This window comes from Acomys russatus, chromosome 30 (genome assembly GCF_903995435.1).
Source record: "Acomys russatus chromosome 30, mAcoRus1.1, whole genome shotgun sequence".
Taxonomy (NCBI): domain Eukaryota; kingdom Metazoa; phylum Chordata; class Mammalia; order Rodentia; family Muridae; genus Acomys; species Acomys russatus.
In genome coordinates, this window is record NC_067166.1 from 26,290,895 (window position 1) to 26,312,255 (window position 21,361).

A 21,361-nucleotide genomic window follows, 5' to 3' on the forward strand; every position below is an offset into this window, starting at 1 on the left:
TCAAGGGTCCTTTGATTCTCATTGAAAATTACAAATGGGGTAGCATGTATAATCTAGACACATATGATTGCTAACTAAAGGAAATTGTGAATATAAATGATAAACTGGAGAATTGCAGCATGCTGTTTTTATATAGTCACAACTGTTGCTAGTTTGTTCTTACTTCAACCTAACTGATTTAAATCACAAATGGACCATATTTACAAGCTGGCTGATCTGGGGCTAGTCAATTCATTGTAAAATGAGAAATAGCAGTATCTGTCTGTTGGGGATGTTAATAGAACTACAGTAACCCCTTTAATGTGTTTAATATAATCTAATAACACCATAAGCACTTAATAATATCAACTGGTAGCTCTGCTACTGCAGCTGTAACTAACCCTTTCATTGTATGTTAAACACTTTCTTAGTGCCACAATGACACACCTGATGCAAAATTCTACGTGTGGTTTCATGTAATAAGCTGTAGTCAAAACGTGGACAGATTAAAAAATACTGTGTAAAATAACTTCCAGATGCACTGGGGAGATGGTTCAGTGGGTAAGAAGTGTCACTGCTTGTGTGTAGGGATCTGAGTTCAAATACCTAACATACTTTACACACTCACAGGTCACGGTTGTTCCTGCCTGTAAGTCGAGTGCTGGGAAGAGCACCAGCAGACCCAGCGCGAGCTTCATGATCACTCAGCATAATTGAGCATTAGGTCCCATCTCAAAGCAGGAAGGTGGTGAGTGACACAGACACCTAGTATCCTACTCTGGCTCCTATACATGCACACATGCACGTGCACCACTCACCCACACATATACATATATACACATAACCCACATAAAATAATAAAAAATATCTCCAGGATACTCAGGCTATCTGTATGCGCATATATTACATCATAATTAGACTTGTATTCTATCCCCCAAATATTTCATTACGCGTGTGAAAATAAATAGCCCCACCTCCAAAATATACCAGATCTGGAACACGTTATGTAGCTTATCCTAAGCAGCAGTCTTGTTCTCATAATGGAGGCTCTATGTCCTGCGAGCTCAACATTTACCGCATGATTAGGTCTCTTTCAAATAACCATACATGAATAAAAATGCAATCTAAATCTTAAAAGAAATACTTGAATCAACCTGAAGTTCATTCTAGTTATAAGTTCTAACTATAATTCTCACATGAAATGTCTTTTAAAATAAACTCCTCAGTTTAAGGTTTACCAGGGTAAGATGCAGGCTGTTAGAGCAGCAGTGACGAAGTTCTGTCTGAGAAAGGCCTCAGAGTTCAAGCCGAGTCTCAAAGTAAACAGCTTTCCCTTGGTGGATACGCTCAGTTTGCCTAAGCATTAGGTTAAAGCTCTGGCTCTATCGCCTACGAAAAGCCAACTTCACAAAACAAAAATAATTCCCTTTTGTTTGGAGTTGACATCTATGTGATGCCTGTACTTCTCCCTTTAATAAACTTCAAAGAATTACTAAAATTAAAATAATAAAAGAGCAACATCTTTATTTTTATGATATCCATGCTTTAAAAATTTTCATGATAAAGGGGACAGATGTCTATTTTAATAACTTAAAAGGCCTGATGGCCAATATATACTCTTATAATACTTATAAAAACAATCATCTGAAAATACCTTTCTTAACCTAATGCAACTATCATCAATTTTTCTACTAGACTTTTACCAATGTAAAAAAAAAAAAAATCCAGTTTTAGAAAACATATTAAGGACACAAATTAGAATATAAGTTCTCTAATGGTGACTGAAAATTTGATAGTAAACACATATCAAAGGAAAATTATTACTACTGTGGTTTACATATATTCATTAAAATGAATGACTATCAAACAGGAGCAACTCTGAACACTAAGTCATCAACCAGAAGTACAGGTGTTACACATGTGTATTTTCCCATAACAGTAAAAAATAGCCATTTGGAAAACTGGAGATGTTAATACAATTGGTGGAGTGCTTGCTAGAATGCACAAAACCCTGGCTCCTGAGCACTGTGTAAACTGGGTATGTTGGCACATGCTTGCAATCCAAAGTTCTGGGCAGGAGGAGCCAGAAGGGTTAGAAGTTCAGAGCCATATGTTTTGGATTTTTATGCCTGCCAAGGAAACATAGGACTCTTTCTTAAAACAAGTAAAAAGAAATATCAATTTTAACGCATTTCTCGTTTGAAGTATGGCTGCCCATTGTTGCCCTAATAGTTATCAATTTCTGGCTTTGTTGTTGTTGTGGTTTTGTTTTGGTTTTGGTTTGTTTTTTTTGAGACAGGGTTTCTCTGTAACTCCGGCTATCCTGGAACTCACTGTGTAGACCAGGCTGGCCTTGAACTCAGAAATCCATCCGCCTCTGCCTTCCAAGTACTGTGACTAAAGGCATGCGCCACCCTGCCTGGTTTACAAAAACTGTTTCTAAGAAAGAGTTATTTAACCTTCTGGCAGATGCGACATTTTGTTTCATATTTACCTACCAAATGTCCCTGTCACTTCAGCAAAGTCTACTTGTAGCTATTTTCTCTTAATTTCAAATTCTTTGCATAACTAGGATTCATATGCCAGATACTAAAAAGAAGTTGCTAATCTTGAAATTTTTAATACAATAACTATATTTCCTATATCCAAAACCTAATTTATAGCAGGTAAATTGCAGTAATTGTGCTGTTGATACATTTAACTTCCTCAAATACCATCAAAATGTTCTGCATGAAACATAGTTCTCAAGAGCTCAGCATAAATCAGTCGATGATCAGTTGGGGAAGCTTTTGCTGTTGTTGTTTGTTTTGGGTTTATTTCAGGTGAACAGCACAATAGTTGAATCTTTGGCCTGAATTTTTTTAAAGCTTTTCCTAGAGGTTTACTGAGGATTTGTTTACTGTCAGGTGGTAATACCTTACCTAGAAGTGCCTGAAATATATATTGTATTCAGAAGGATCAGAGAACACGCTTAATTGTTCACATTCAGACAAATAGTTATTACATTTATAGTATGCTAGATATTTATACTGTAGGCAGCAAGTTAAAAAAAATGATTAATCTCTTGTTAATACCAAGAAAAGATATTTTGTTATGCAGTTTCCCATCTGAGCCTGAGTCTACCATAGTATGAGAGGAGGAGAAAGTACCATGCTTGCGTGGCCATCGTCATGCAGGCTCACATCCAAGTGTGGAATCTGGCTGACATCTGGGAACACTGAGACGATTTGTATCATTCTGAAGATGGGATGGGTGGCACACTTTGCCTAGACAACACAGACAAGACGTCTGCATCACTTTCGTCACTTTCCTCTAGGATCTGACTGGGTGGATGCGGCAGGAAGAGGGAGAGCTGAGACTAATGGCATTCCATGCAGTTGCACCATGTTGCAGCGTGTATTTAAAGATGGAGAACATGACTCCATTTGCTTTCTTCCAGTTTCCCCTATGAACTTTCCCTCTTCCCTCCACATTCATGCCCTTTCCCCTGCTTCCTTCCTGTCTTTTACCAGTATGCGTGTGTGTGTGTGTGCGTGTGCGTGTGTGCGTGTGTGCGTGTGTACAACTGCTTCCCTGTTTCGAGTCCTCCCTGCAAATCACTGAAGCTGGAGGCGCTGGAGGCCCGGGAGTCAGCTGGCAGAGCGTCCGTCTTGTTCTAACCCACTGCAATAGTGCTCATCCTTGTGTATAGTGAGTACATTGTTTATATTCTTATTTCTCATTAGGGTTGTCTGTGGTTCTTAATACGGAAGAGGTGAGCCAAAACATAAACTAATTGTTCTGTCAGTTGGGGAGTTGGCTCAGTGGTAAAGAACCTGCCTAAGAGACAAAATCCTGATTCATCCCTAACACCAGAAAAATAAAAGCAGATTGAAAACAGGAAAAAAGCTAAGTAGAATGTCAATATATAAACAGAGCATTTAGGACACGAGGAAATATTTGTCAAGGTATGCATGTGAGGGAAAAAAATGATACTAGAAATGAAATGAATTGAGATGTGCATTGGAAAAGGAGTGCAGGGGAAGGAAGCACCACATCTATGAAAGTGATGGTGGCAGGAGACCCGGAGAGTAGCTATCTCCTTCCCTGGCCAGCTGGAGAATATATTGGTTTCTAAGGTCCGATAAAAAGCAAATTACTGACACTGTGTCATACACCAGGTACCCTATATACAAAACTTGGCATATAATAGCACTGATCTCAATGACTCTCTATGTAAGTATTATTCTCTTACACCATATATAGGAAAAGAAACTCAGAAAGTAAGCCGTCCACAATTATCGCTGAGCTGCAGAGATGGTATTTTATCTTAGAAGCCGATAGTTAGAGCATGCATTCCATATTAATATAGAGGGCAGAATGTGCATGAGTCAGGCAAGAGGTTCCTAATTTCTTTTCTTCTGTTTACTCATGTATAATTTTTTGTAAAGCAAGGTTACAGACAGTGAAGGTAACTTGAGTCTGATTTATTTTATAAAGAACAGGATGAGTGCTAAGCAGGGTTGAGTGGGAAGCTGGTATTTTATGTCAAGATCAGCTTGCTCACAAAAGAGCTATGTAGTCACTGAATTTCAAAGTTATGAGTGAGTTAAATTTTGGTGAAAGTTCCTTTTAAATACCTAATGACAAAAGGGTTATAAGTGTAAATTTTAATAAGAGGAAAAAGAAGGATAGGAAGGAAAGAAAGGAGGAAAGACAGGAAAGAACATAAAAATATCAACCAGTAGCAAATAAGCTCTTACGTGGGCAATTAATAATGTTAAAGAGAAATTTTAATGTAAGAAAAAATATTTTGCTAGGAGAAAATTCTGAACACAAAGAAAACAGGAAAGTCTGTGAAGTAGAACAGAAGACGGTGAAATCAGAAATTACATAGGAAAAATAAAAACAAAACAAAAACAATCCATGCCCTTACCAAGGACTTTATAGCAACAATTAAAATTTTTTTTTGAATAAACTCAAAACAGGAAGTCATTATAGCTTGTCCACCTTAATCTTGATAAAAATAAATGTGCTTATGGGTAAAAGGTAGAAAAAGAAACCATAGTCATTAAGTCATCATTTGTATGGAGTTCTTCAAAGATGCTTTCTAGCTATGGCGGCCATAGCTTGCAGTGATCTTAGGAATCTTAAAATCCCCTTAAGAAAGTTGGGGGAAGGTCGTTAGATAAGTGATGAATCTGGAATACAAAGAAATTACGCCAGTTGGCTTGTAGCTCAATGCTACTATGGATTGTGCATGCATGAAGTCCCAGGTTTAGACTCAAGCACCAAAAATAAAGGACTTCTTTCCAGTCAATGTGGTATTTTCACCATGTGTCTCATACAACATATTGTATCTGTATAGTTGAGACAGGAGAAAAGCGGTTAGAAAGAATCCTAAGGCCCTCAGCAACGACCTTTAAATGATTTATCAGAAAGAACAGCAAAGTAGGAACTATGGACCTCAGTCAAATGCAGACCCTAGCAGGCATCATGTGTGACATAGTGCACATGTGGACCCTCAGTCAAATGAAGACCCTAGCAGGCAGCATGTGTGATATAACTAACACACATGTGGACCCTCAGTCAAATGCATACCCTAGCAGGTATCATGTGTGACATAACACACATGTGGACTCTCAGTCAAATGCAGAGCCTAGCAGGTATCATGTGTGACATAACACACATGTGGACTCTCAGTCAAATGCAGACCCTAACAGGCATCATGTGTGACATAACACACATGTGGACCCTCAGTCAAATGCAGACCCTAACAGGCATCATGTGTGACATAACACACATGTGGACCCTCAGTCAAATGCAGACCCTAACAGGCATCATGTGTGTGACATAGTGCACATGTGGACCCTCAGGTCAAATGCAGAGCCAGGTAGGGATCATTTGTGACACAGTGCACAGGCCTATCTTAAGTCGATTGCAGAGCCTAGCAGGCTCATGGGCCTCTGCTTCACTGATGGACTGACTATGAAGATTCTAGAAAATGGAAGTCTTTGCCTTCAATTGTGTACACACTGAGGCCCCGGCTCTGGTAGGTAACTAGCCACACAGACAGCCCTGATTAAAGTTAACAGGTCAAAAAACAAAACTTTAGTATGGAAAGAAGGACAACAGAGAATGAGCTGGTAGGGGTGAGAGTGGGAGTACATATTATGTACATATGTAAAACTGTAAAAGAAAATTTTAATTACTAAGAAGTGTAACATAAATAAAACTATATTAAAATACATCCAAAGTGAAATGCAAGGAAACATGAGCAGAAAAGATTATTTAAGAGTAGCATAATCTGGCAACCTTGAAGAAACATCTTTCCTATTTTGGTGAGTCTAAATTTTTTGAATGTAGATCAATATCTATCATATCTCATTTCTATCAACTTAATACATCTATCTAAACCTAAAAACATCTTAACCCCTAAACAACTAAGCTTAATTGTAAAACTAAGCTATCTGGTCTTCAACCCCATTGGAGATTTGAGAAGGAATATAATTAATTCCCTGACTAAACCAAAAGTGTAGGTTAGCAGCTTCCAAAATGAAAAAATGACAGAGACAGTTTGCTGCCTGAACAGTCACCCAAAACTTCTATAACATTGGAGCATCATCTTCAGCCTTCTGGCCCAATATATCTGACAGACATATTTGTGAGGCAGGAACAACTCAGGACTTGTTTTCCTTGTCTTGACAGAGTTTGGCCGTCGACTCTGTCCGCATCCAAGCTTGCCCATTTTTAGGCAGAATTCTACCTGTGGCCAAAATGAGGACATTTTGCCCAGTGGCTGCTTTGCCACATTTGAAGCCATCTCTATAAGGAGGTTCATTGATGCTCATCATTTTCTTTGAGGTAGGCTGGGTGTTGCCAGGAATTAACCTGTTTTATTGTCAAAAAAATCTTTAAAATAATAAAAACATCTTAAAATGCCATATTATGTAGGTCTCTGAGGTTTTTGAAGACCTTATCTAACTATTTTACTTTATCTGTCTATTCAAGGTTGCCAAATTCAAATAACCAAAACACTATGAATGTGACATTTTTATAATTCCTGATGGTTTTGTGGTTCTTCTTGCTGTAGGTAGCTTATTGTATTTTTATGTAATAAGATAAATGTATATGTAAAAAAAAATAATAAAAGTTGTACATGATTTAAAAAATAATATAAAAAGAGGAACATAATAATAAGAAACCTCCAAAAGAAAGAGAAAGAAATGACAGAAAAATAAAATAAAATACAAGATGTGGGGATGGCTCAGTGAGAATATTTGCTGTACAAGCTTGATGATCTGAGTTCAGATCCCCAGACCCACACATGTCCCACAGCCAACTATTAGGCGGGGCTTGGGCGGGGCTGTGCAGGAGGAAGGAGGAAACAATGGAGGAGCCAGAGGAACCAAGGACACCACAAGAACACACCCGACAGAATGAACTGACGGGGACTCAAGTGGACTCAGAGATCAGGGAGCCTGTATGGGTCTGACCTAGATCCTCTGAGTAAGTTGCAGTTGTGTAGCTTTGTGTTCTTGTGTGACTCCTAGCAGTGGGAGCTGAGGATGTCTCTGACTCTTTGCCCTGCCTTTGGAGCCCTTTCCTTCCTACTGGGTTGCCTTGACCAGCCTTGATATCAGAATGTCTGCCTAGTCTTATGGTAGCTTGTTATATTGTACTTGGTCAATGCCTCGGGGAGTCCTGCTCATTTCTGAGGGGGGGCAGGGGAGTGGAGCAAGAATGGGTCTTGGGCTCTTGGAGGGGGCAGGGTTGTTGGGAGGAATATGTGCCTCTGTCTAGAACACATTTGCAATTACCCAGCTGGTTCCAGAAGCTTCCTTTTGAAATCAAGCAGGATGCCTGGAACGTTTCTGCTGTAATCTCTACGTGTGCACTTAGTGTTCACTTCTTCCTGGGCATTATAGAGGGTGGGGAGATGCAGAGAGGGGTATGGCTTCTGGTGTTCTGCACTTACGAGCTTAACAAAGTCCCAACTGCTAAGCTCCTCTGGGCAGCCTTCTGTTCCCTCTGCAGACTGGGTTTAAAGCCCGCACTCCAAATGTTGCCACAATATGATGTCACTTATCTCCACCTGCCCTACCAAGGGAAGCTCCTCAGGGGTTGGGGCTCTGTTTCCATGATATCTCCTTAGCACCCACTACTGTGCTTTGTAATGTCAATAAATAAACTTTTAAATAAAGAAAAAAAATTTTTAAAGATTTGAGATGGCAAAACCTGCATATTATACTAGCACAAGATGTGTAGAGTAAACGCGAGATGACTCAGGTGCAGCACTAGCTCTCGGGTATTTCTGTGGCCACAATATGCATCCAGTGCACCTATGGTCCATAGCACTAACTGTGTGTTCTAGGTTGCTCACATTTTAGCTACAAAATAAGATTCACATCAATCTTTCATAATGATTTTGGCATTGTGTTAAATAATTCAGAATTACCGGAAAGAATTGTAAGAAACAGCTGCATACATAAGAAAAACAGGAAAAGACAGAAGCCAGAAGTAATTTGGTAATCAAAGTTTTGAAACACAAACTATATAAGAAAAAAATACTAAATTCCTTACAACTTATTTTGCTTATTTTTCTTACTGTAGCAACAAAATAGCAAAGTGAATAAATATTAGAGCAACCAGGAAAGCTCTTTCTTTAAGAAACGCTTCCCTTACAACTTCCATGGTTAATTCTGACTAAATATCCTGAACAATAGAGTGAAAACCTTCATGTATTCAACACTAAAGGGTCCTACACACACACACACACACACACACACACACACAAACAAACACACACACACACACACACGAGCACAAGAGCACCTGAGAGCCCGCGCACACACGCATGCATGTGCGTGCACACTCACACACATGCACACTCACACACACACATGAGCACCTGAGAGAACGCAGGTGAAGCAGCTACATTGCAAACCATGCTCAGACAGAAATGAAAAGAATGGAAAGCTAAACTTAAAGCATTCTTTACTAATATAATTGTTTATTTTATTAACGGATAAAACTTGAATATAGAAAAAGCAATCATCATACAATTCTAGTGTAAACCTGGCATGGATTAAGAGCAGATTAAAGAGGCAGCTGTAGACGTAAAAAAGGCATACTTGCTCTGTATGTTGACTGGTAGGTAGACTGGCAAATATAACCTATACCAAAAGTCACATCAGCTTAAACACACATACTGAAGGATATGTAAAAGCATGCAATTTCCAATACAACATTAGGCTATATCAAGGTCAACATTCCAGGATAATTATTACATTCGTATTTTGTAAGATGGTACCATAAGGACAAATTTTTGAGTTGGTATATGATATCTGCTAATATTTCTTGAAACTGTTTCTAAATCTATCAACATAGGAAGGTCATTTAAAATATCAATCTTCCGCTCAAACTAAGGCACCAGCCAAGGACAATACAGGCGGTAAACTTTAAACCCCTACCCAGATCTAGCCAATGGACAGGACATTCTCCACAGCTGAGTGGAGAGTGGGGTATGACTTTCACACGAACCTTGGTGCCTCATATTTGACCATGTCCCCTGGAGGTGGAGACCTGGTGGCACTCAGAGGAAGGACAGCAGGCTACCAAGAAGAGACCTGATACCCTATGAGCATATACAGGGGGAGGAAGTCCCCCTCAGGAACAGTCATAGGGGAGGGGAGTAAGGGGAAAATGGGAGGGAGGGAGGAATGGGAGGCTACAAGGGATGGGATAACCATTGAGATGTAACAAGAATAAATTAATAAAAAAAATTTTTTAATTAAATAAATAAATAAATAAATAAAACACCAATCTTCTAAAGACTGCCGTTTGTTCACAACTCCATGTCCATAACAAAAGACACACTGCATCCTTCTCCAGGACTGCCAGTCACTTCCTAAACCTCCATCCTGCTGGGATATAACGCTGTACGCTTTTGGTCCCAGCACACTGGAGGTGGAGGCACGAAGATCACTCTGAGTCTGAGGCCAGCCTGACCTATAACAGCAAGCTCCAAGAAAGCCAGGACTACAGAGAGAAACCATGTCTCCATCTGTCCAAAGTCAGGGTCAAATCTCAATAAAGCTGAGATGCAAATAAAGTTCTCATTCTATGCCTGAGCTCCTGTTTGCTCAATCTGAACACTTGTGACTAAAAAGCATCAGTCAATGTCAAGCCTTCAGCACACCAAAAATGCCTGCATAACTCAGAGACCAAATAATCAATAGATACTCCCATTCAAAGTCTTGAGGAGGCTAAGGCATGGCCTGGGATGTGAATGGCCAGTAATTACTCTGATGTGCAGTAGGGTGTGTGTAGCCAGGGCCTACAGCCTTCAGACTGATCTTACCACAGATGCTCCCTTGGTTTTGGGAAGGATAATCCGATGAAGACAGAGCCACAGAGCAAGTGTTCTAGGGGTCAAGATGAAACTACAGGGCTCTTTCTGACTCGGGATAATTCCCAACAGTCTAGCAATCATAACAAAGTCACTAAAGTTAGTTTAGAGAATAATAGGATGACAAAAGCCAAACTACAAAGAGCATGTGGAATGAAGTGGTATCATTGCCTTTATCTTTAGAATATGTAAGAACACATAATTGACATAAAAGGAGTGGCCAAGCTCAAGGCTTCTACTAACAGAGAGAGAGAGAGAGAGAGAGAGAGAGAGAGAGAGAGAGAGAGAGAGAGAGAGAGAGAGAGAATATACAAGCACACACACATATATATATATATACATATTTTTTAATTAGTATCACATCTCATGGGACTGGAGATGGAATTCTGTGGCACCATAAATATATAAACACACACACACAAATATAATTGTAATTAGTATTTGTTATTGGAGACTCTTTGTAAAAGATGATAAGCTTACTGAGTCTTGCTATGTTTATGCTAGCTAAACTCTCCAAATTTGGCCTATGGCTTCTACCCTTTTATGATATCTACTTGGCAAAAAAAGGTGAACGTTTTTCTAATATAACAGTTTAGTGTTGCCATGCCATTTACAGGTAGTCTGAACTTGAAAATGAACCCATTTATCATTCCAAATATTTTACCGCATTGTGTATGAGGGGGGAAACGTGCTATTACTTTAACTCTGTGAATACTAAAAAGTGGGAATGTGAAAACATCTTACTTCAGTGGTTTGTGCGCTCAACAAGTCGAGAATACAGAAAGCCAGGTTCACACTACTATGTCAAAAAGGAGGTCAGTTGAGAGAAGAGGCAGAACATGAACTGGACTGAATGGAGGAGCAGAGGAAGCTAGCCTTTCCTGCGGGAGATGAAGTGGGGAGGGGAGAATCAGGATCTATGCTGGAGATAATAAAATGGGCACTGCATACTACGCAAGTGTTCTAGCCATGAGCCACTTCCAAAGCCTCTGTTTTGTTTCTTTAACGGCAAAGTATACTGCAACCCACGGGAACTTGTAAAAACTTGGTAACTTGTCAATAGAACTTGATTTTGAAAAGAATTCATTCTTGACCAAGAATACATTGAAAGAGTACATGAGAAATGGGACCCAGGTATGTAGGCATCTGAGAAGGTCTGCAGTCATTTTTATTTTGAAAGTACAAGGCCAATAGATGATCCGTCTGGGTGCACACCTTTACACAGAGCAATCTAGGTGCGACATGGGTACTAACTGTGAGTTTGAGGATGAAAAGGCACAAAGTTCTCTAAGCAACATCTGCTCTTAAAAACCCGTGGATGCTGAGGAAACAACCCAAACATTCCTGAAGAACGCAAAGGCTTAGCTTCTCCCTGAGCTTTCCAGGAAACCGAGGAAATGAACAGGTTGATGCAGAAGCAAGCAGTATGGCTTCTAAGCGCTCTCTCAGAGGGCTCGTGGCAATACCAGGTCTACAAGAACAAAATCTACAGGGCCTGGCACCAAGTGCACCTCAAGCTCATCTTGATCTGAACCCCAATATCTGACTTCCCATCCTACCAAGACAAGAACTTGTGATTCCCCACCCACTCCACTTTCCCTATAACCAAATCAATGCATAATTACAAATGTGGAAGTGTAAGCCAAGAGGTATGCTATATCTATCTTTCAAACATAAAATCTTACTGGGATTCCAATATTCTGTTGCCCTTCCTGTGTTTTTGATAACCCAAGTATTTCTCTGTAGGGAATATCTAAACCTCAGACATGAAGAAAAGGCATGTACTCTCTATAAAATGAATTTTAATCTATTTATTATTATTATCATTACTAAGAGAGAGAGAGCACCTGGGAGAGTATGAGCATGTGTGGGAGAGTCTGCACATACATGCATGATGGGGGCATGCATGTCACAGCGCACGTGTGGGAGGTGGAGGACAATTTTTTTTTTTTTTTTTGGTTTTTTGAGACGGGGTTTCTCTGTGTAGCCTTGGCTGTCCTAGACTCACTTTGTAGACCAGGCTGGCCTCGAACTCACAGCGATCCACCTGCCTCTTGGAGGACAATTTTGTAGGACTGGTTCTCTCCTTCCACTTTTACATGAGTTCCATGGATTGAACGTGGGTTACCAGGCTTGCACTGAAATCACTTTACCCAGTGAGCTATCTTGCTAGTCCCATGGGAGGAAAATGTATCAAAAGTGAAGAGAAAAGAAAAACCTGAGATTATAGGTAATGAAACATAGGTAAGTCAATGGGGATGGAAACGGCCATTGATAACTTACAGGCTTCCACTGAAGAGGTTATTCTACACTAGAGCAAAAAGGTAAGGGCTTGATAAATGTGAATGTAATGGTGACATTTACACATGGCAAACAATCCCTCACTTTCTAATAATTACCTATTATCCATTATCTATTACTATATAGAAGACACAAGTCATTTGTGACATCCAAAATGTTTCTACTTCCTTGATATATTTCTGTTTATTGTATGGCCAGCTCCAAATACTTCACCTTCTCTAAGGTAATGACAGTGAAGGGAGAGGGATAAGGCAGAAATAAGCAGCCAGGAGTGCGCCGTGTGGCTTTAGTCCCAGCATTCAGGGGGCAGAGGCAGGAGGATCTCTGTGAGTTGGAGACCACAGCGAGTTCCAGTACAGTCAGGACAGATATACTGAGAAACCTTGTTTTAAAGGAGAAGGAGAGAGAGAGAGAGAGAGAGAGAGAGAGAGAGAGAGAGAGAGAGAGAGAGAGAGAGAGAGAGAGAGAGAGAGAGAGAGAGAGAGAGAGAGAGAGAGAGATCAAAAATAAAGTAAATAAAAGATAGCATAAGCAGGGAAAATTATTAATGAAAAGAAAGTGTTCTGGTGGGTTCTCTCTTGCTGTCATAAAGGCAACTTGTAGAGCCAAGAGTTTATTTGGCTTACATAGGCAAATAAAACAGGAACCTAGAGACAAGAACTGAAGCAAAGTCCACGGAGGAATGATGGTTACTCTATCTGCTTTCTTACAGTATCCAGAACCACTTGCCCAGGGCTGGCACCACCAACCACAGTGGGCCACCTGCCCCCGTCAATCATTAATCAAGAAAATGCCCCCACAGATATGCCTACATGTCAATCTGACGGAGGCATTTTCTCAACTCAATTTCCCTCTTCCAAGATGAGCCTGGCTTATGCCAAATTGACAAGAGCGAGGGGTGGGGGGGATGGTGAGTGGGTAACACAATGTTACATGCAATGTTACAGTGTTCCCATGGCAGAATGGACATTACAGCAGCTACTCCTGTCTTCAGCAATTTATTGAGTCTGAATTAAATAAAAAAAAACAAATTGAACATGATATATATTTTTTATAGTTTTTAAGTGTGCTTATGTCCCTAAGGAATATATTCTAAGAGCTAATAATATGCTTTGGCTATGAATCTGTTAATAACTCACATTTTTATGCTGTTCTTTATTTAACTGACAGTTTAATATATGCTTCCTAAAACAGTTGCAAAGAAAAAAAGAGCACTAATATACTGAATTATCTCTCTACCTATTATTCCAAGTTTGGAGGCTTGCAGGAACAGGCCAAAGGCCATGTAGGGCCATTTTGTTCCTATACTATTCAAACCTGTCCTGCTCCATCTAATACATGACTTTCTAACTAAATCTGGGGCTACAGAAGCCACTCAGGCACTGATGCAGTCTGAACCTTACCTTTGCCTTCAATGGCCTTCTGAATGTCAAGGGACCCAAGGCACAACATACGCCAAGCAGTGTGTGTCAGTGCCCGAGACACAGAGAACAACAAGGAAGCATCCTGACAGCGGGACAGCCCGAGAGCTCGCTGGACTACAGGACATGCAGTTGTGGACACAGCTCAGTCTAAGGAGCAAAATTCCTCACTGATGTATCACTGCTCACCTGTCTTAATGACAATCCTTCCTTAGATGTGAGCATGTTGCTTAAATTTTCTCCTCAGGCCTGAATTCTCGTTTAACTGTGCTCGTCAGTAAATTGTCCCATTACTGCAGCTAAGCCCATCTTCTGTATGGTCTCCTCACTTTGAGCTTTCGGATTACAGCATCCCACGTTTCAGCTCCTAACTACAAATACCGTGTGAATGTGTGTATGTGTGTGTCTCTGCGTGTATGTATTTGTCTCTTTCTCTCCGCCCCCCCCCCCGGTACGCATATGTATGTGTGTGTGTGTGTGTGTGTGTGTGTGTGTGTGTCTGTGTGTATGTGTGTGTGTGTGTGTCTGTGTGTGTGTGTGTCTGTGTGTGTCTGTGTGTGTGTGTGTCTGTGTGTGTGTGTGTGTCTGTGTGTGTGTGTGTGTGTGTGTGTGTGTGTGTCTCTGTGTGTGTGTGTGTGTGTGTGTGTGGTCTGTTTTATCATCTTACTCTATTTTCAATTTCTTTCATAGCATCCTAACTCAGGGCTTTACCTGACCGAGACCATCAGGACAGTTTCCTTGCAGCACTGTCCCTAGCTCTTTCTTCTGTCCCTCTTAAGCAAAGTCCCGGGCCAACTGCCACAAAGTGTACTGCTTCACGGCTGGTGTTCTTAACAACACTTCCACACTGCAGGCAGAGACTTCGCCAGGTATGCTTAGAAACACACTACAGGAGAACGGGACTCCTGAGCCTTCCCAGACATGGCACACTGCATTTACACACAGGTACAGGGGATTCTTACCTAATTACAGGACTAGGTTCTGCTCAGGAAGCAGTCTCTAAGTAAGAACTTTTTTTTTTTTACATGTTTTTGAAATATAAATACATTAATAGAAGCATCTGAAGTAGTTCTTCTTGACTGCCCACTTAACGGCAGTAAAATACCACCGAGGGGACACATCTGTGTGCATGTTTGTGAAGGGATCTCTACAGTTTTAACTAAGGTGGAGACCCACTCCCACTCCCGGGGGAAATGGTGAAGTGTTGGTCACAGTACAACACCTCAGCCCTGTAACACAGACTAGGCCTGGAGATGCGCTGTATGACACGGCATGTAATTAATAATGCCGCGGGTCACACTGAAACTGTGCAGAGTGTACCTTACACGAAATGTAGTGGAAGAAAGGACGTGAGAGAAAGGTTTGCAGGAAATGAGGAAGACCATAGCATTGTCTGTGAGGACACTATAAGCCATGTACTCATCTATAGCTGTTTGTATGTCAGTAATGAGACAATAAGGTGTTTTAGCATAATCTTTCAAAATTGATTACATGGTTTATACATTTATTTTAGAGTATACTTACTCATGCAAAAACAAGGATATTTTTCATGAGAAACATTAACTACCTAATTGTGGTTGCAGAAAAACACATCTCTATCTTAAAAGTTCATCTTGCATTTTGTCAAAAACTTTTCTTGTCCATTTTAAGAAGAGAAATAAAAACTTACTAAAATGGAAAATATTTTAAAGGACTCTCCTGGATATAAAATTGATAATCACTACATATATGTAAGTTACACAACTTACATAAACAAAACCCAAAGTCATACATGACCGAAATATGAGAAGATAAATGACATGTTAGTTGGAGGATTATATCCATTATTTAATTTTTTAAGCTTTTAGCATTTCATTTTTTAAATAGAGTCATTTCACTTGAATCATGTAGATAATGGCTAATAAAAGATAAAGTAGATTTACAATTTACACACACAAGTTTATTCTAGAATCAATAAACAGCTTTCTTTACGCTAAACAATTCAGCCATTGAAGAAAATATAATTCAGAATGCTTCCTTGGGAACTACCATAAAAACCATCAGGAAACATTAATTATCATATGGAAATGATTGCATAATAGGCTCTGAGAACCGTGGCGTCAGAATGTTACTGAGATCACTCTGCCTCTCCTTGCTGCATTCTTCTTCCTCAAGTCTTTCACACCCTCGTACGCGTGAGACATGAGCGCTATAGATCTATTTCAGAAAGTGACTACTCAAGAATCAGAAAATAGGGCTAGAGAGGTGGCTCAGAGGCTAAGAGCACTGCCTGCTCTTCCAGAGGTCCTGAGTTCAATTCCCAGCAACCACATGGTGGCTCACAACCATCTATAATGTGATCTGATGCTCTCTTGTGGCCTATAAGTGTACCTGTAGGCAGAGCACTGTATACATAATAATGAATAAATAAATCTTTAAAAAAAATCAGAAAATACTCTATAACCGAGTTACTGAAAACAGGCAAGTCTGGAAACACAACAATTATTGATACAGACACTCAGGAAGGCCTGTGAGTACAGGGATGATGGAAGCAGCCGTGGCGATGTGAGGGGCTCGCTTCTCTCTATCTGCTGTTTGAAAATCTGTCACTATAAAGTCTTGGTGAAGAGTGGGGTGGATCTTTCCATACACACTACAGAACTAGTGTTTTGTTTTAAAGGTTTATTTGAGCGTGTGTATGTGTACAGGTGCCAAGAGGTGTCAGATACCCTGGGGCCAAATTTACAAGCAGTTGTGAGATACTCCCCCTCCAAAAAAGCAAAGGTGCAGAGAACCATACTCAGGAACTGGCCTCTGGGAGACCAGAGATTCCTCTTGGTGACTGAGCCATCTCTCTAGTCCCAGTTAGTTTATTAAGCTATAGAGACTGAGATATTAAAATTCCTTTAATAATAGAACACTGGAACTAGTGCCTTCCAGCTGTAAAAATTAGTAGGTAGGTTTATAACTTACTGGTACTACCAGTCTCTGCGTGTGTCTCCCTCGGTGTGAGGAGCAGCAGAGGAGAACCCACCTCTACAGAGAATCCCTGGAATCCTCACGGTTGAGACATTGCTTTACTTTCCGTCACTACACAAGTATGAAGTGGTATGCAATGTTTGGAGCCCTGACTATCTGCCTGTTTCTCCCTTTTCCTTTGTGCTCAGTGACAGTCCTTCCCTCTCCTTGTCCCAGGAGCTGAAGAGTACAATTGGCACCAGATAGAGCGGACACAAGAAGCCATCAGTTAGGGCACAGGGCCCGCCACCTACCCAAATGCTTAACTTCAAGTCTGCATACTCTTCTACCACTATTTTAGGGCTTATGATTTTTCTAGACAATTCTCTCAGGTTTTAACTGATTGTTTTTCCTTTCGAGGAACAAGGCATATTTCCCTTTTGAGACCTATTTCTCATTTTAAAAGAGTTTTGCTCAGAATGATGCCCCTCTCTACCACCAAGACACGTATATTCCTCTGGCTAAGTTGTGCCATCCACTTAAAAACATACCATCAGACTTGACTATTTTCAGAAAAGGGAGGCCGAATTTCCTCCATCCCAGATTCAATCGATATTTCTTCTCTGGTCAGCTCCACAAGCAGACCCCTCACGGGACCATCTTATATATAACTCTTCCCTGAAGAAACTTTACCTTGATAGAACGTGATCTCTAAAATGGGATTTGTATTCACAAAGCGTCCTTAAGCCAAGGGGAGTCTACAGCCTTTCTTTAAGAATCTTTTTTAATAAATCACATTTTTATTTTGCCGGGAATTTTTTGGTCTCTTCTTTAATATTTTCTTTAATCCAAGTAAACTATGTTTGAGGAAGTGAATTCTGTAACAGTGGTGAGAGAAGTACTCTTTATCTTTAATTCAGTTTGCTTTATCTTCTCTGCAAAAGAGCTTATCATTTACATGACGCTGAAGATGAATTTTTTAAAATAAAGAAACGCTTTCATTTATGTACATTTGAAATTTCCCAAGCTGGGTATATGTAGCTCAGTAGAAAAGCACTCACCGAGCATTTGTGAGGGCTTGGGGTTGATCTAATTCAGACACACCGTGATAACAAAACTGCATAGACATGAGCGCACAGGCCTGAGATTCCTCAAGCCATACATGCCTAACAACAGGACTTTTCAGAGTTAGGACTTATTCCTACCTTTTGACTAAGTTTCAGCAAACATCAAACATCATTTTCTACTACTTTTAAACTACGAGCCATTTCTTAAGGTATAAAGGTAAAACTCTTAAGTACCACAGAAAAAAGGTTAAATGGCCCAATATGGTTTTTTAGAGCAGTGGTTAGAAAAAAACTGGTAATGAAATTTTGTTTTCAAAGTGTATGTTCTCTTACATAATCATGGAAGGCTTTGGCTTCACTTGAGTGTTCACATGTTTCCCGTCTCTCTGGAGCTGCACAGTAGAGATCCCAAAACACACTGAAAAATAATTGTGGAACATTAAAAAATCATTAATATGATAAGATGAGAGATCACAATTCAGCAAACATAAGACACTTAAATCTTTATATGAACCCTTTCTTTGCGCAGGGCAGGTATCATTTCTCTGAAAGATTTAAGTCCAGGAGGGTTTCTTAACGCCACACCCGCATTTTACCTGACACCTTTCTAAACTGGTAAACATTTCCTAAAAGGATAAAAGATAAAGTAATTTTACAACAATGTAGGTTTTGTCTGGTCCTGAGGATTAATCCTTATGAAAAAGCTGTTAGAAACCCTCCTTCTGGTAGTAGTTGTCTGCTCACGTGACTGACAGCTAGCGGGGGCGATGCTACAGCAATGTTCCCATGAAGAACAGAAATACAAACGATGTACTACTGCGACTGTTAATAAAAAGTGGTCAGTCTTATTGTTGCACCCACACGCCACTGCCCTAACAGTACACTGCACTAATCAAACAAGATTTTCTTAAAACTTCATTTTTTCCTTCTTCAATTACCAAAACAGGTTAATAATTTTGAAACTAAAACAAATATCTCAATTCTTTTACTGTCCTAATTAAAAAATTATTACTTAGAAAAGAGAAACAGACCCTGGCCATCCCTCCAGTTATCGAGGTATCCATGAGCACGAGGAGGGCTGACCCCACGGCAGGGGGCTGTGACAAGGGGCTGCAGCGGGAAGGCTACGCTGACTGACCCACACAGTCAGACACACAGCTCCAGAGCAGGCCAGAGGCCCCCGCTGCAGCTTGCCTGCTGCGACGGACTTGCTTCAACCGGACAGAAACAATTTCCTCCTCCACATGTTTTGGCTTCTGAGGTGAAATCATACGGCGCCGACACATGTCTGCTGCACTGTAAGGAGACATCACACAGCAAGCTGCAGGCTTTGTGAGGACATAGGAACCTTTGACCTTTGAAGCCTCATTTAGTCTGTCTGGTTCGCTCTCTCCTCAAGAAGAAGAAAACACAGTCGGCCTGGCAGTGAAGAGTGTGACTTCAGTGGGGCTGCCTTAGAGGAGCTAACCCTGAGACGCCAGCACTGTCACCCTTCAGCATCTTATGTATCATGCAGTCCTTTCTCCACTAAGTGGGAAAAAAAAACTGTTTTTCCTTCTTATTAAAATTGTACAGTAGGAGAGAAATACAAAGAAGATAACAAAGACAAAAGTAAGTTAAGTTCAAGATTTTGACAAGAATAAAAACTGTTAGAAATGTGTGTGGCTTCCCCAGAGCCCTGCAAAATAGATTGAGGGACACAGTGAAACTCCCACGTGGGGAAGGCATGCAGTGAAGTACACTGCTCTGTGATTATCCATGTTCAACTTCTGAAGGATATGCTAAGCCCTAACACCAGTGTTTAGTTAGCTGCAGAAGAATACACTAAACATCAAGATAAGCAGCTCAGAATTTCTTATTCTCAAATCACCTTTATTTCATAGAAAGTGTCCTAACATACCCAGCAAAAGTCATTCTGTGACTTTATTTTGGTTGTTCTTCTGATTTTTAACATAAAGTTTCATCTAGCATAGACAGTCCTCAAACCCTCTGTAAGCATCGATGACTATGACCAACCTAATCCTTCAGCCTTCGCCTTCCAAGTGCAGAGATTACAGTCTTGTGCCACTACACCTCTCTTGGTGTAGTGTATTTAAAAGACTGGATAGCAGTTATTGTTTTCACTGAATATGTTCTAAAAACTATTAAGAATTTTTATTTACACACATACATATTTATGTCTTTTAACATTAACACTGTTTTAGGTCTTCTGTTTTGTTTTGGTTTTATTTCCCCTAACAAATTTAGAGGCAACCAAAAGTTTACAAGACCAAATTTTTCAGATAATGAACAAGTTAATAAAATATAAAAATAAGATTATATATGTTACTTTAGAGAAATGTGGTTTTCTGTAATAAAGGTTAAAAAGAAATGCATCCCCTAAAAACATCTGCCTGTCACACAAAACTTAAGCATATCAAGCCTTGCTGTAGGCCATCTTGTAGCACCTCAGATAAGTATAAATTCTTTCCATACTATACTGGCTACTTTTGACAACTTGACATAAACTAGAGTCACCAGAGAAGAGGGAGGCTCAGTGGAGGAACTGCCTCCTTTACCCTGGTCTGTGGGCATGTCTGTAGGACATTTTCTTAATTAAATCTAATAAGAAGATAACTGAGCAAATCAGAGGGGAGCAAGCCAGTAAGTAGCATCCCTTCATGGTCTCGGTTCCTGCTGAGATACTGCTCAGACCATTCCGGTGTGGACTGATGGTACCCAAAGTGTATGCCAAATACACCTTTTCCTCCCCAAGCTGCTATTGGTCAGCAACGGGGAAAGCAAACCAGGACACATGCATTTATGCTGTCTACTCTATGAAGTCAAAGATTACACAGTCAAGGGAGGCTACAAAAAGATAGGAAAAAATGTCAAAGAAAGCTCATAAAATGAGGTGTTTTATTTTAGAACCTGTATTCACTTATTTTAGAAACTGTACTTATAGTTAAGTCTATAAGAATCTAAGACCTAATCATGAAACTTAAAACAAAAAAGTAAGAACCAATAGGGAGAACCTCAGAGCATGTTTTAAAAGGCATCATCTACTTTATAATTGTTTGTTGAGCTGTAATAGCTACAGGTGGGAGTTATATTTCAAAACTTCACCTTTTTTATAAGGTTCAGTCATGTTCTATCAGTAATATGGGCCATATAGCACTATTACTGTCACACTAATATTTGGGAACAACCAAGAGGGAGAGGAAAGGACATGGTTCTAGCCCACATTTAGCACTGCTGCATGCTTGATTCAGGAACAGGAGACAACA

General features: G+C 40.1%; 1 protein-coding gene across 7 annotated transcripts in view; it reads right to left on the reverse strand.

Annotated features, from left to right (window-relative positions):
• Nucleotides 1-21,361, reverse strand: part of Ssbp2 (single stranded DNA binding protein 2) — a 249,109-nt gene that overhangs the window by 127,108 nt on the left and 100,640 nt on the right. For 6 of the 7 annotated variants that reach the window (XM_051172516.1, XM_051172515.1, XM_051172513.1 and 3 more), the window contains exon 4: nucleotides 18,429-18,513. In XM_051172516.1, the coding sequence (XP_051028473.1) occupies nucleotides 18,429-18,513 (85 nt within the window). Of the gene's footprint in view, nucleotides 1-18,428; nucleotides 18,514-19,548; nucleotides 19,664-21,361 lie in introns of all 7 variants that reach the window. The other variant, XM_051172517.1, reaches the window with a different exon arrangement.